The sequence below is a fragment of the Mastigoproctus giganteus genome, chromosome 14, assembly GCF_048544385.1.
Source record: "Mastigoproctus giganteus isolate SK-2022 chromosome 14, ASM4854438v1, whole genome shotgun sequence".
Lineage (NCBI taxonomy): Eukaryota > Metazoa > Arthropoda > Arachnida > Uropygi > Thelyphonidae > Mastigoproctus > Mastigoproctus giganteus.
This window is the reverse complement of record NC_143588.1, coordinates 98,029,011-98,042,775: the sequence shown is the minus strand read 5'-3', so window position 1 is coordinate 98,042,775 and position 13,765 is coordinate 98,029,011. Positions and strand designations below refer to the sequence as shown.

At 39.2% G+C, this 13,765-nt stretch overlaps 1 protein-coding gene across 2 annotated transcripts in view; it reads left to right on the top strand.

Annotated features, from left to right (window-relative positions):
* Positions 1-6,802: 6,802 nt before the first annotated feature.
* PI31 (Proteasome inhibitor 31 kDa) overlaps positions 6,803-13,765 on the top strand; it is a 78,664-nt gene continuing 71,701 nt past the window's right edge. The window contains exons 1-2 of one of the 2 annotated variants that reach the window (XM_090388343.1): positions 6,803-6,918; positions 7,021-7,184. In XM_090388343.1, the coding sequence (XP_090244469.1) occupies positions 7,047-7,184 (138 nt within the window). In that variant the 5' untranslated portion in view covers positions 6,803-6,918; positions 7,021-7,046. Of the gene's footprint in view, positions 6,919-6,967; positions 7,185-13,765 lie in introns of those variants that run through there. The other variant, XM_090388344.1, reaches the window with a different exon arrangement.

Below are 13,765 nucleotides of genomic sequence, written 5' to 3'. Positions count from 1 at the left end.
CACTGCAAGCGATCGACGGGGACCTCCAAGAAGTGGTCAACAATAAAAAAAAATAGAGGAAGAGAATCCTCGTCGAACTGAAAATGTAGAACTGTGCTTTGTTGCCTTCCATTAATCCTGATTTATGTAACATATATGTTTTTCCTCATGTTTATCTCTTTTGTAAATATGTATTGTAAACCTCTGGCATCACCATGTCGTGACGGGACTAATTGGTTCTGGTCAACCCTTCCCCATCTCTTCCATCAATCAGTATTACTGATGACTTTTGAGGTTACGATGAACAGAGTGTAGATTGTGTTTAGTGTCAAACGGCACCAGGGGTTTCCCCCCATCTCCGCGCAGTGTACATTATCGGTGTGAAACAGAACACTGTCAATGCCAGAGGTTATGATGAACATCGTGGCGAGATCCAATCTTCCTTGCATTTCGAGGGTACAGCTGCAAAACGGTGTTCGCAAGCCGGCCGGTAGTTAGTACACCACACCGAACCTATCGGTAACTCTTTAGGAAGCTTCCGGATAAGCTAGTGTATAATCTTGCTACCTCTATTCTGTCAGATAGTGATTGGAGGGAGTCCGAGTAGTGTGTATGCAGGGGGCATTGTTGAGGCCACGTTATGTCAAGGATTTGGGTATATTCTTGCCATGTGTACGCCATATCCAAAAATTTCATTACTTCAAACAGTATGTCCCCTCCCCCACTTTTTCTTGCTATTAAATACACCATAAATTGTTAAACTAATAGAGTAAGCTTATGTGCGAAAACATCTAAACCTACCAAACACTTCTTAGTTAATTTCACAAATTTACGTGGTCTCAAATTCTAATCTCAACAATATCCATTTCCACCTGCAGTAAAGTGTAAACTGTTCGAGGTCTAACGGCCCCAGGGGTTTCCCCAAACCCAGCGTTGTGTACTCTGTTTGTGTAGCACAGAATTCTATGAAGACCAGAGGTTTAAAAAGTGTAATGTGTGTGTTAGCGTTGTGTAGTGTCATGTTATGCTGTTCTTCTGACCATTTAGCCGTTGAGCCCCTGTTGGGACCCTCCGTTGCCGACACTCAGCCTCGAGGAGGCAAGTCAGGTACTAGAGGGATCGCTTCAGTACTCTGGCAGGCCCTGCCACCTAATTTCCGAAGATTTCAGAAGCAAGGGCCTAAAAAAAAAAAATAAATAAATAAATAAATAATAAAAAAAGCGACACTCAGCCTCGAGGAGGCAAGTCAGGTACTAGAGGGACCGCTTAAGTACTCTGGCAGGCCCTGCCACCTAATTTCCGAAGATTTCAGAAGCAAGGGCATAAAAAAAAAATAAAAGAAATAAATAATAATAAAAAAGCGAGACAAGTTAGAGTAAGAGTAGAGTCTGAAGGAGGGGGGGGGACAGGTAGAAACATGGGGATGATAGGGAAGTACACCCCAACTTGGTCAGTGGAGACAAGCCCCACCAGGAGAAAATAGGGGAGCAGGGAGGGGAGACGGAAAACCGTCCCCCCTGCCCAAGGGATGGGAATTAAGAGTAAACTGGGCAAGAGTGCCCCGTTCAGGTTTGCCAAACCCCATGTACTTTTTCTGACAGAATCTCAGTTATCAGTTGATTCGACTACTGCTCACCTCAGTTGCCCAAATTATTCGCTGTATGATTCCTTTCGCCTCAAAGATGGTACTTGTGCATATGTCCGTTCCGATACTCCCTGTCAGAGACTTGGTAATTTGGAATCTCCTCTTTTCGATCTTCTCTGGCTTAAAATCTCTTTACCACATTCTGTAAAATTCATCTGTTGTCTCTACCGTTCTCCCAGCTACACTAATCTGTTGAAGCTTTTTGATTTCCTGAATCGAAGGTTTCCTGGTCGGTGGATAGGTAGAGGTGGACCTGGCTCCATGCTCAATTGATTTACACCCACTAGATTTCTTCTTGTGGGGGCCATTTAAAGTCATTGGTGTATTCGACTCCCAATACACCAATGACTGATGTGGAAACTCTCCGCAATCGAATTGTGGCAGGTTGTGAGACAATACGAAACATCCAGGAATTTGGCATCGTCTTCGCAAGTCCATGAGACGTCGATGTGAGGTCTGTATTCAGGCAGCAGCTGGACATTTTGAACAATTACTATAAGGTGATGTGAACAGTAAAGTGTCATAGACAGACCTTCAAAACTCGGAAACAAAGCATTTCAAGAATTACGTTGATAAAAAATATTTTTATTGTCTACATATGAGGAACCCATTCCTAAAATTACGCCATGTATTTTTGAGACACCCTGTATAAATGCCAAGAACAAAGGAACAAATCAGATCATACCCTTATGTAACGGACATGTAACAGTATTAGATACCCCGCTGATGTTGCAGGTGACCTGCAACATAAAACGATAAGTGTTTGCTTTTTATTTACATAATTGTTATTTTATATTGTACTTAATACGTAGTCTTATAGTTTTAATTACGCTGGTTATTTCTATTTTAATTTATATAAACAATTTTTGTAGATATACGTAATACTTTATAAAACCGTTATTTCGTTCGAATATTGCAGGCATTGTTTTTGGATATAGTGATAGGGAATTCAAATTTTTAATTGACGTTATTATTATTATTATTATTATTATTATTACTAGCCATATAGTGCAAGGAAGCCTCAGGCTTATGCTGCACCAGCTAAAAAAAATTTCCGAGTTATCCTGAGAGTGTGAGTGAGAGAGAGAGAGAGAGAGAGAGAGAGAGAGAGAACAGAAGGGAATCACCAAGAAAGAGAAGAATGATGATATCCAGCTCAGGACCCTGGGTGTGCCAAGCCCATACACACCAGATGTGAGCCCCTGGGGTGAAGTATCTAGGTAGCTCTAACGTATAATTACAGAAACAGTAATACGCTTCACTTTTTCTATTAGATTGCCAAACCCCATGTATTTTTCTGACAGAATCTCAGTTATTAAGTATTGACATTTAATTAATTTAATTTATTGATTTTATTAATTTAAAGTATCATGCCCCAAACTAGAGCAGCAAAGCAACGGGCACAAAGTGGCAGGAGTGCTGTGACTCGGGGGAGAACAGAGGGGGCGATTCTCCAACGCATCACAGCCTAAAAAAATATGCAACTTGTGAAATGTTTGCCGAACTATCTGGAACGGAACTTGATATTGCCATGGGGGATGTCTTTGTGTGTGTGCGATGTAAGGAGTGTAAGGAAATCAGGCGACAACTCAGCGTTGTTATGGGCCTATATGAGAGTTTGAAGGACAGGGTGGATGCCCTCGAAAGATCTAAATTGAGGGCCCATCAGGCTCTCAGATGCCCACATCAGCGCCAGAGCTTGCACTTGGTCATCACGCAACACAGCGGCAACCCCCAAGGCAGAATGCTCTGGTGCCTCAGGAACTAGTAGTTGTTGGTGACTCTATTGTCAGGGAAACGGGAAACATCCTTTGTAAAAAGGATAGATGGAACAGGACCAGGGTATGTCTGCCAGGGGCAAAGGTTGATGACGTTGTAGAGCAGATATCATCTTTTAAGGGCACAAAAGGTGATATAGTTGAACACGTTGGCACTAATGATATCAAGAGTAGGAGACCGGCAGAATTACTTAACAAGTACAGGTCACTGTTGAAAAAAAGCCGTGAATTAGGGTTGAATTTGAAAGTGTCTGCAATTCTGCCCAGACACGATAGGAGGGATTATATGATGAGAGCCTTGTCGATCAATTCTATGTTTTTCTTAGCATCTTTTTCCAAAGATTTCTCGTAATCTGCCTTCGCCTGTCTAACCTACTTTGTGACCTGATTACATACTAGCTTATATCTGCCATAGGCTTCTGATTCGTTTGATAATTTATATGCATCCCGTGCATTTTTCTTCTCTGTCTTCTTTCCTTCTCAATCGTGGAAGCTACTAAAAGTTTCATGCCTATTAATTCCTTGAATGCTTCCCACTTAGAATTTACTGTTGGTAACATCGTCAGTTGATCTCACTGTACAGAATTTAAAAACTGTCTGAGACCACTCAGACAGTTTTTAGGGTTGAAGGCATATAATCTAGAATTTTAAGGGAGGCAGCAAGTGAGTGCATTGAACCATTAAGGCTAATTTTGAGAGTATCACTGGACTCAGGAGAGATTCCGTTGGACTGGAAAGTGGTAGTTTATCGCCAATACATAAAGTCGGATCTGAAAGTGTAGTGTGAAATTACCTACCAAGTCAGTGTAAATTTAGTAATAGGGAAAAACTTGGAGGCAATGATCAAGGGTGGAATTCAGGATCATTTAGATAGAAATGGAATTCTGAACGATAAACCGCATGGTTTTGTAAAGGTACAATCATGTTTTACAAATCTTTTTAGCTATTTTGAGAGGGTCACTCATGAGCTGGGTTTAGCGAATAGTTTTGACGTTGTTTATTTAGATTTCAGCAAAGCATTGGACTCAGTCCTACAAGAGTGGTTACTTTTATAAGCTGGAAGAGGTTAGAATCACAAGGAAAGTCACATGGGAAACAGCAACCCCAGAGCAACGTATCAACTCTATGGTACTACACTGACAGTGGTAGAGAATGAAAGGGACCTGGGGGTGGTTGTGCAGGCAGATATGAAGTTCTCTAAGCAGTGCAGACGGGCTGCAAGAGTAGCTCATGGTGTATTGTCAATGATATATAGGAATTTTTCTAGCAGGGATAAGGAGGTGATTATTCCCTTGTATAAGGCAATGGTCAGGCCACACCTAGAGTACTGTATACAGGTCTGGAGGCCTCATTTCAAGAAGGATGTAGAGCTGCTGGAACGAGTACAGAGAAGGGCAACAAGATTAGTGAATGGAACAAAGGGGTGCTCTTACGAAGAAAGGCTTAAGTTTTGCAAATTACAGTGTCTGGAGACTAGGCACCAGCCAGGTGATCTGATAGAGGTGTATAAGGCCTTGAATGGTTTGAACATGCTCAATGCTGACGGGATTCTTCCTCTTGCTCAGAATAATCACCTGAAAGGGCATAAATTCAAATTGAGGAAAGACAGATGTAGGATACACGTGCGGAAATTTGCCTTTAGCCAGCGGGTGGTAGGTTGGTGGAACAGACTTCCATCCCTTGTCGGGGAAGTTGATAGCCTAAATAAGTTTAAGGCTCAGCTGGACAGGTATTTTGAACGAACAGAGGGGTGAAGTGGAAGTGGTTTTTTTTTTTTTTTTGGCTGATGCTGCATAAGCTTGCTTTCTTGCATCAAATGCCTCTACTAATGTTAATGCTAATGCTAAAGTCCTTAGAAGGACAGCAGGATGGCCTCAGGGCAGGAGGTGGTGGGTTGTGATAAATGGTTATTCTCAAATTGGGTGAATGAATGAAGTGGGGTTCTCCACGGATCAGTATTGGGACCACTTTTATTTTTTATTTTCTTAAATGACATCGATGAAAGGATAGAGGGCTAAATTTGCAGATGAAGTAAAGCTTGGTAGAGTAGTTAATGATCACCAGCAAGCCGTCAGGGATGGTCAGAATAATGGCAGCTTTAATCCAGAGGGTAGCGTATTGCAGCCGGGTAACAGTAATCCCAAAATAACTTATACAGTTGGTGGAATTGAACTAGTCAGCATTGGAAGAAGTGACTTGGAAGTTAGGATACAGCCAGACATGAAGTTTACACGAGCATTGCACACAGGTTTCAAGGAAGACCCATGGTGTCATATTAATGATTTATCAAACATTTGCTAGTAGACTTAAGGACGTTATAATCCCATTATATAAGCTATTGTTAGACCACACTTGGAATACTGTGTTTATGTGCAGAGACCGCACCTAAAGAAAGACATTGAGCGTCTTGAAATGGTTCAAAGATTGGTAACTCGCCTGGTGAGATTAGCAAAAGGGCGTCCATATGAGGAAAGACCTCGAATATATGCATTCAAAGCTTGGAAACTAGGTACCTTAGAGGAGACTTGACTGAGGTGTTTAAAGCTCTGAGAGGAAGCAGTTAAATGAACGGGGACGAAATTTTCACGGTTATAAATGATTCTACAACAAGGAGCCATAAATTCAAGTTAGGGGAGGAAGTTTAGAATGGATTGCAGGAAGTTTTATTTTAGCCAGGGAGTTAAATAAGTTAATGGAATAAGTAAGTTGCCTGACGGGTGGTAGAGGCTGAAAGTTTGGGGAAATTCAATGGTCAGCTGGACAATTAATTACAGGAGGAGGGTGTCTATTTCCTTTTATTTTATTATTTATGTAATTTAATTTATTATTATTATTATTATTGTACTCTTTTTCTTTTTCTTTTTGTTAGAAGCTTATGCACCATATGACAATTACTAATACTGAATATTTGACCACACCTTGTATATAGGCAAGTAAGAAATTTACTGGATAAAATGAATAAAATATAATTGGTGAGGTACTCCTGAAAATCATCCATTTAACCATTTCTGCTAGTCATCTATTGTCTACCTGGGGTCGTTTTTTAAAAACTTTTTCTTCCGGAACGTGATTTTTCATCCTGCAAAACTTATAAAACGTCGTTGAATACACCCAATTTTCAGAGACGATATTCTAACCATATCTTAGTTGCCTCGGGTGGAATTCTGTACCAAACTCAACCTTGAAATTATAAAAAATTTAAATTCATTAATTTTTTCTAAAGAAAACATTAGATATTCATATAAAATAATGTCCTTCCATTCGATTGTGCTCGACAAGTGTGAATGAGTCGCTGAACAAATGCAAACTGTGACACAGTCTCTGGGCATGATTCATACGAAACTTGAAATTAAAAAATAATAATAATAAATAACATGAAACCCAGCCAATAGCAAGGAGTAGTAACATACCGTATTACTCTACAACTAATACAGGATACGTACCGTTTAATATGGGCTGAACATGTGTTTGGAATGGACTTATTTTTGATGCATTGTAGATGCCAGTGATACTACGGTAAGTGGTGCTGGAATCTTGTAGATGCATTGGTAGTGTTTTATATTACTTTAAAAATGGATTGTGCTTCCGGTCAAAAAATGTTTATTCTATTTCTTTCAGATTGTAAACAACGCTGAAAAGTAAACATGGCGTCTTGTGTTGGGTTAGAACTGTTGTATTTTACGGCACAGGATGAAATAAACTCCAAAGAAGAGGCTTTAGTTGCATTATTTCACTGGTTTATGATAAAAAGTGGAACAAAGTGCGTTGGTATCGGCGATGAGGTACGTTCAAATTTTGCTAGTTGCAATGATTTTGCTGCACTTAATGTGTGTACCGAAGTGCGGTTATGTAATGCTCCCTTCCCCCTTAATTAAATTCGATTACGTTTATTAACAACGTTAGTTTTGCAATAGAAGAACGATGCAGGGGAGCACAGCCCACATGTCACCTGCCTTAAAAAATAAATAATAAAAGTTTCTCTGTAGTTTTATATTCAATATTTATCTAAACCCTGTTTAAATCAACCCGAACTTACTAGTCCAAGTGATAAATCATTCCAGTAGTAAACCTTAAATGCACCCTAGTTATCTTGTTTTTTTTTTTTCCATTTCGGTCAAACCCATGTTCGAAATATATGATGAATTGTATAGTAGTTTGGATACTAGAGAGGGAGAAAGGGTATTTACCTACTGAAAGGCAAGAAAATGTAAAACAAGAGCTGTGGAACCTATGAAGTGTATCAAATGAGATCGAGGAAATTTTTATAAGAAAAGGCATCGTATGATATACAGGAATTTTGCTAGCAGGGATAAGGAAGTGATTATCCCTTTGTGTGAGGCACTGGTCAACGTTAGTTTTACAAACTTGAGTACTGCGTATAGTACTCAAGGCCACACCTTGAGTACTGCGTACAGGTTTGAAGGCCTCATTTTTGAATGATGTAGAGTTGCTAGAAAGAGTACAGAGAAAGACAAGATTAGTGGGGGGGGGGGGGAAACGGAACAAAGGTGTGGTATTACCAAGAAAGGCTTAAGTTCTGCAAATTGCAGCATCTGGAGACTGGTGCACCTCTGAGGTGATCTGATTGAGGTGTATAAGGCCTTGAATGGTTTGAGCAGCCTCAATGCTGATGGGATTCTTCCTCTTGTTCAGATTATGAACTTGAGGGGGCATAAAATCAAATTGAATTATAGTTATGGAATCGATGCGCAGAAATTTGCCTTTAGCCAGCAGATAGTTGATTGTTGGAACAAACTTCCATCCATCGTTGTGGAAGTTGATAATTTAAATAAATTCAAGGAAGAATTGGACAAACTTTTGGAGCAAATGGATGGGTGAAATGGGAAGTTGTTTGGTTTTTTTTTTTTTTTTTTTTTTTGCTGATGCTGTATAAGCATGCTTTCTTGCATCATATGCCTCTGCTAATGCAAAAAAACTAGAAAAGATATTTCAAGGATTTATTAAATGAGAAATTCCCAAGAGAGAGTTAATAGATACCACAGAGGAAAATTGGCAATAATAGCTATCATAGCAATTCATGAGGTAGAGGTGGCATTTTTCTAAAATGAAGTTCTACACAGCTGCAGGAGAGTGTAAACTTGGATCAACTGCCTACCAGGGGAAGTTTGCAATCTTTGAGACATATAGAAATTAAATGATTGTTGGAATTATTTAATAAAATTATCAGTTAGAGCAAATTAAGAGTAAGGATTCTGATGGCATCCTCCCATTTTCAGACAATGTGTAAAAGAACATAGACTTAAATTGAAAAAGGATGGCTATAAGATATGTAGAAATTTGCTTTCAGCCAGAAAATAATTGATTGTTTGAACAGAATTTCATCTGGTGTTGTGGAAATGGATAGTTTGTGTAAATTTAAGGAAGCATTAGACAAAATTATTAGAGGGGATGGGCAGATGAGGTGGGTAAATTTTTTTTTTTTTTTTTTTCTTTTTTTCCCGCTGTTGTGTATAAGCTCACTTCCTTGCATCATTTGCCACTAGTAATATTAATACAGTGAAACTTCTCTGAACACCACTGGGTCAGAAGAAAGTGTCCACTTTGCAGAAGTTAATGTAATCAGTTTCAGTAATTTATAAAAATGAAATTCACTAACTGATTGCTTACTCTGTTTTTTTGTTGTTTTTTTTTTAATCGATTGTCATTGTACATATGTGGTTTGATTAATTAAGCTTAAATAAATAACACAACTTTTAGTTAACACATAATTAGCTTCTAATAATATAAATGACTATGTTTAAAACATTTTATTTTGGCAGTTCCATTTTCGTTATGGATAATTATATCACTTATTAGTTTTAGCCCATATTCATTGTTTTGCTGAGAATTTTTTTTTTGATGTAATGGGATACACCCTCCCCTCCCCCCTTAATGGTTCAAAACTCCTCCCTCTAAGTTTCTGCATACAGCCCTGCTGTAAGCAGCAAGAAATTTCATTTTTTAAAAAATTGTCATGCAATCAATATAATACCTGGGAAAATTTCAATCAATATTCCAAAGGAAAATCTGCATACAAGAACAAACTTCATACATAGCTACTTAAATGACCAGCATTTATTGACGAGTAAAAATGGTAGGTGATGGCATGGGAAAATTGTCATTGTCCCCTGGTCAAAAAGCTGGAAACCACTGTTGATGAAGCAATTATGAAAGTAATGTCAATTATCATGTTGCGTTTTTATCCAATATACACTAATATCAAATGTACAGGATGTCCACATACCTCCTTTACAAAACTAAAACATTATGTGAAACTACTTACAACCAATTGAGGATATCTTCAAGTTTTTATTTACCAATCAGAAAACGTGTGCTCTGCAGTAGGTAGCAGCATAATTTCAAAACTAATTTTCCCAACAAAATTCTATCCTCATGGTTTCATTGTTGATCATTGGTTTTTGTATGAGCTGTAACTTATATAGTTTCATTCCCAGATGTCAGTGTATCATGTTACACACTGTTGATCTTGATATGTTAAGCTGATGACTGGTATGTCATATGGATTTACCTAGACTTTAACTAAAACTTTCTCGAACTAGTTCCACTGCACTCTCATTGACTTTTTGTTTGGCTGCCACCTCTGGCAAGATGATTGCACAAACAGGTGTCATTTATTTATTTAAGATACGATTGCAGAACTGTGAGACTACTACTCAGTAGCTTCTTTTTAAACTGGGTTCAAAATTTGCACATAACAGCAGTGGCAGACTGTAGCTTGCTGAACTAAAGTATGCACTGGGCTTTTCTTGGGTTGATAAATTCCACTGTGGTCACACAGTGCTGTCTATTGCAGAGTGCATTTTTCTTGTTGATGAATAAAAAATTGAAAATATCCTCTATCACCTGGAAGTTGTTTCAGATTTGTGTCATTTACTTTATTCATACAATGTTTTAGTTTTGTAAAGAAGGTTTGCAGATACCCTGTATTTGTGCAGACAGAAAACCTTCACATGGGCTACTGGACAAAATTATCTATGCAGTCTGCTGGTAGTTTTTTTTTTGGAGGAAATGTATTATAGATCTATTTCCAAGCTGTGTGTGTGTTTGTTTTTTTTTTGTTTTTTTTTTGTACATACCACAAAATGAATTCTGAATACAAGCTTTTTACAGTAGTGGTATTTTTTCTGTTTTTTATTTAATTCTGGAAACAACATTTCTCAGTTTAGCAATTTTTTGCCCTGCTAAGTGATTTGCAATTTGCAACAGTGGAACTGCATCAGAAGGCCAAATAAGTTAGCATTAGCATTAGCATTAGCAGAGGCATATGATGCAAGAAAGCAAGCTTATTCAGCATCAGCCAAAAAAAAAAAAAAAAAAAAAAAAACCGCTCCCATTTCACCCCTCCGTTCGTTCGAAATACCTGTCCAGTTGAGCTTTAAATTTGTTTAGGCTATCAACTTCAACAACAAGTGATCGAAGTCGGTTCCACCAACCAACCACCCGCTGGCCAAAGGCAAATTTCCGCACATCTATCCGACATCCGTCCTTCCTCAATTTGAATTTATGCCCTCTGAGGTGATTATTCTGAGAAAGATGAAGAATCCCATTGGCATTGAGCATGCTCAAACCATTCAAAGCCTTATACACCTCTATCAGATCACCTCGCCGGTGCCTAGTCTCCAGACTCTGTAATTTGCAAAACTTAAGCCTTTCTTCGTAAGAGCAACCCTTTGTTCCATTTACTAATCTTGTTGCCCTTCTCTGTACCCGTTCAAGCAGCTCTACATCCTTCTTGAAATGAGGCCTCCAGACCTGTATACAGTACTCAAGATGTGGCCTTACCATTGCCTTATACAAGGGAATAATCACCTCCTTATCCCTGCTAGAAAAATTCCTGTATATCATTGACAAGACACCATGAGCTACTCTTGCAGCTCGTCTGCACTGCTCAGAGAACTTCATATCTGCCTGCACAATTACCCCCAGGTCCTTTTCATTCTCCACCACTGTCAGTGTAGTACCGCAGAGTTGATACGTTGCTCTGGGGTTACTGTTTCCCATATGCAGCACTTTACATTTGTCGATGTTAAACCTCATTTGCCACCTCTCAGCCCATCTGTTCAACCTTTCCAGATCCTGTTGCAGCAGCATAGCGTCAGTATTGTCCTTAACGACCCTGCCAACCTTTGTATCATCTGCAAACTTGGACATTAAACTTGATATCCCATCATCAATATCATTCATAAACACCGAAAACAACAACGGACCCAATACTGAACCTTGAGGAACTCCACTAATAACATTAGTCCACGTTGAGCAGTGTCCATTGATTACCACTCTCTGTCTTCTGCCACTCAACCATCCCCTTATCCATAGCAGCAATTTGCCTCCAATGCCACACTGCTCCAATTTGTGCAGCAGTCTTCCATGTGCAACAGTATCAAAAGCCTTTCTAAGATCCAAATATATAATATCAAAGTTATTCCCTGCATCCAGTTCTTTTGTGACTACATCATAGTATCCAATCAAATTGGTCAGGCAAGACCTGCCCTTAACAAAACCATGCTGCGTCTGAGCTATAACTGAATTCTTGTCTAGATGATCCTGCAGTGCTTCTTTAACCAGTGCCTCCATTAATTTACCTGGAACAGAAGTTAAACTAACAGGTCTATAATTACTTGTGTCAGCCTTTGATCCTCCTTTGTGAATTGGGGTTACATTTGCACATCTCCAGTCTATGGGTACCTCCCCTGAGTCCAAAGAAGCTCTCATAATTATGGCTAGGGGTTTGCATACTTCCTTTGCTGCCTCCTTTAATATAACTGGATAGATCCCATCCACCCCAGGTGCCTTTTTTATGTTTATCCTCAACAATCTCTCCTCCACTTTCCTCTCAGTTATTACAAAATCATCCAGCTCACTGACAATGTTTACTTTACCTACATCATTCTCCTTCCTGAATAACTCCTCATGCGTGAATGTAGATGCAAAATATTCGTTTAGATTGTTAGCCACCTGAGCAGGATCCTCAACTGTTGAACCATCAATATCCAATGGACCAATCTGATTCATCCCTTTCCTTTTAGAGTTCAAGTATGTAAAGAACTCTTTTCTGTTTTTCTTTGCATCCTTTGCCAAGGATTTTTCATAGTCTGCCTTTGCCTGCCTAATCTCCTTTGTGACTTGGTTACAGACCAACTTGTATCTATCATAGGCTTCCATGTCACCCATTAATTTGTATGTATCCCATGCATTTTTCTTCTCTGCCACATGTCTCATTAGTTCATCTGACAACCATTTAGGCCTAAACCTTGAACAATATTTCTTAGTTGGTATGTAAAGCCTGGTAGCCTCGAAGATTAGTTCCTTGAATGCTTCCCATTTTGAGTTTGCTGTTGGTAACATCATCAGTTGGTCCCACTGTATAGAATTTAAATACTGTCTCAGACCATCATAGTCGCCTTTACGAAAACAAAAACCCTTCCCTTTATCTCTGATGGTAGTTACCTCCTTGAGTAAATCCCACTTCAACACACTGTGATCACTGCCACCTAGTGGTTCATTTATCTGCAGGTTCTTAATGCATGAAGAATCACTACTGATAATCAGATCAAGAGTATTGCTCCCTCTTGTTGCCTCACGGACATGCTGATGTAGAAAACAATCATCCAATAAATCCACAAAAGCCTTGCTAGTGTGCGAGTGACCAACCCACAAATTCCAGTCAATATCTGGGAAATTAAAGTCCCCCATTATAAGACTCTCTGATTTACTGGCCCACTCTATTTCCCTGTACAAAATCTTATTATACTCATCAGAGTCATTAGGCCTATAGCACACTCCTACTCTCAATTTTGATTTCCCTATGCTTATGTCACACCAAACTGACTCGAAGCTGCCCTGTCCATCGATGTCGACTGGCTTCACTTCCTTGGACTTTATGTGTTTCTTAATTAATAGCATAACCCCTCCTCCCCTCCTGTCCTGTCTATCCTTTCTATACGCATTGTATTCCCCAAATTCCAGTTCCGCATTACTTATATCTGTGTGACACCACGTCTCTGATATCCCAACAATATCTGCCTTTGATGTTTTGAGCAATACCTCAAATTCATCAAATTTATTTACCAAACTCCTAGCATTGGTGTACACGCAGGTATACATGCACCTGTTTCTATTCTTAGCTACCCTAACACAACCCATGTGTTTACCTGTACCGCAATGACTACCAGCAGTCTCTGAAATATCCTGCATTTTGTTTTTCAGACTTCTGCTCATTTCAATAGAAGCAGTGCAAGAATCACTTCCACCTCTGCCACTGGCTACTGTTAATCTATTAGTCCTTGTATCCCCCCCAACTAGCAGTTTTCCGACCCACCTAACACTGCCTCGACAGCATCAG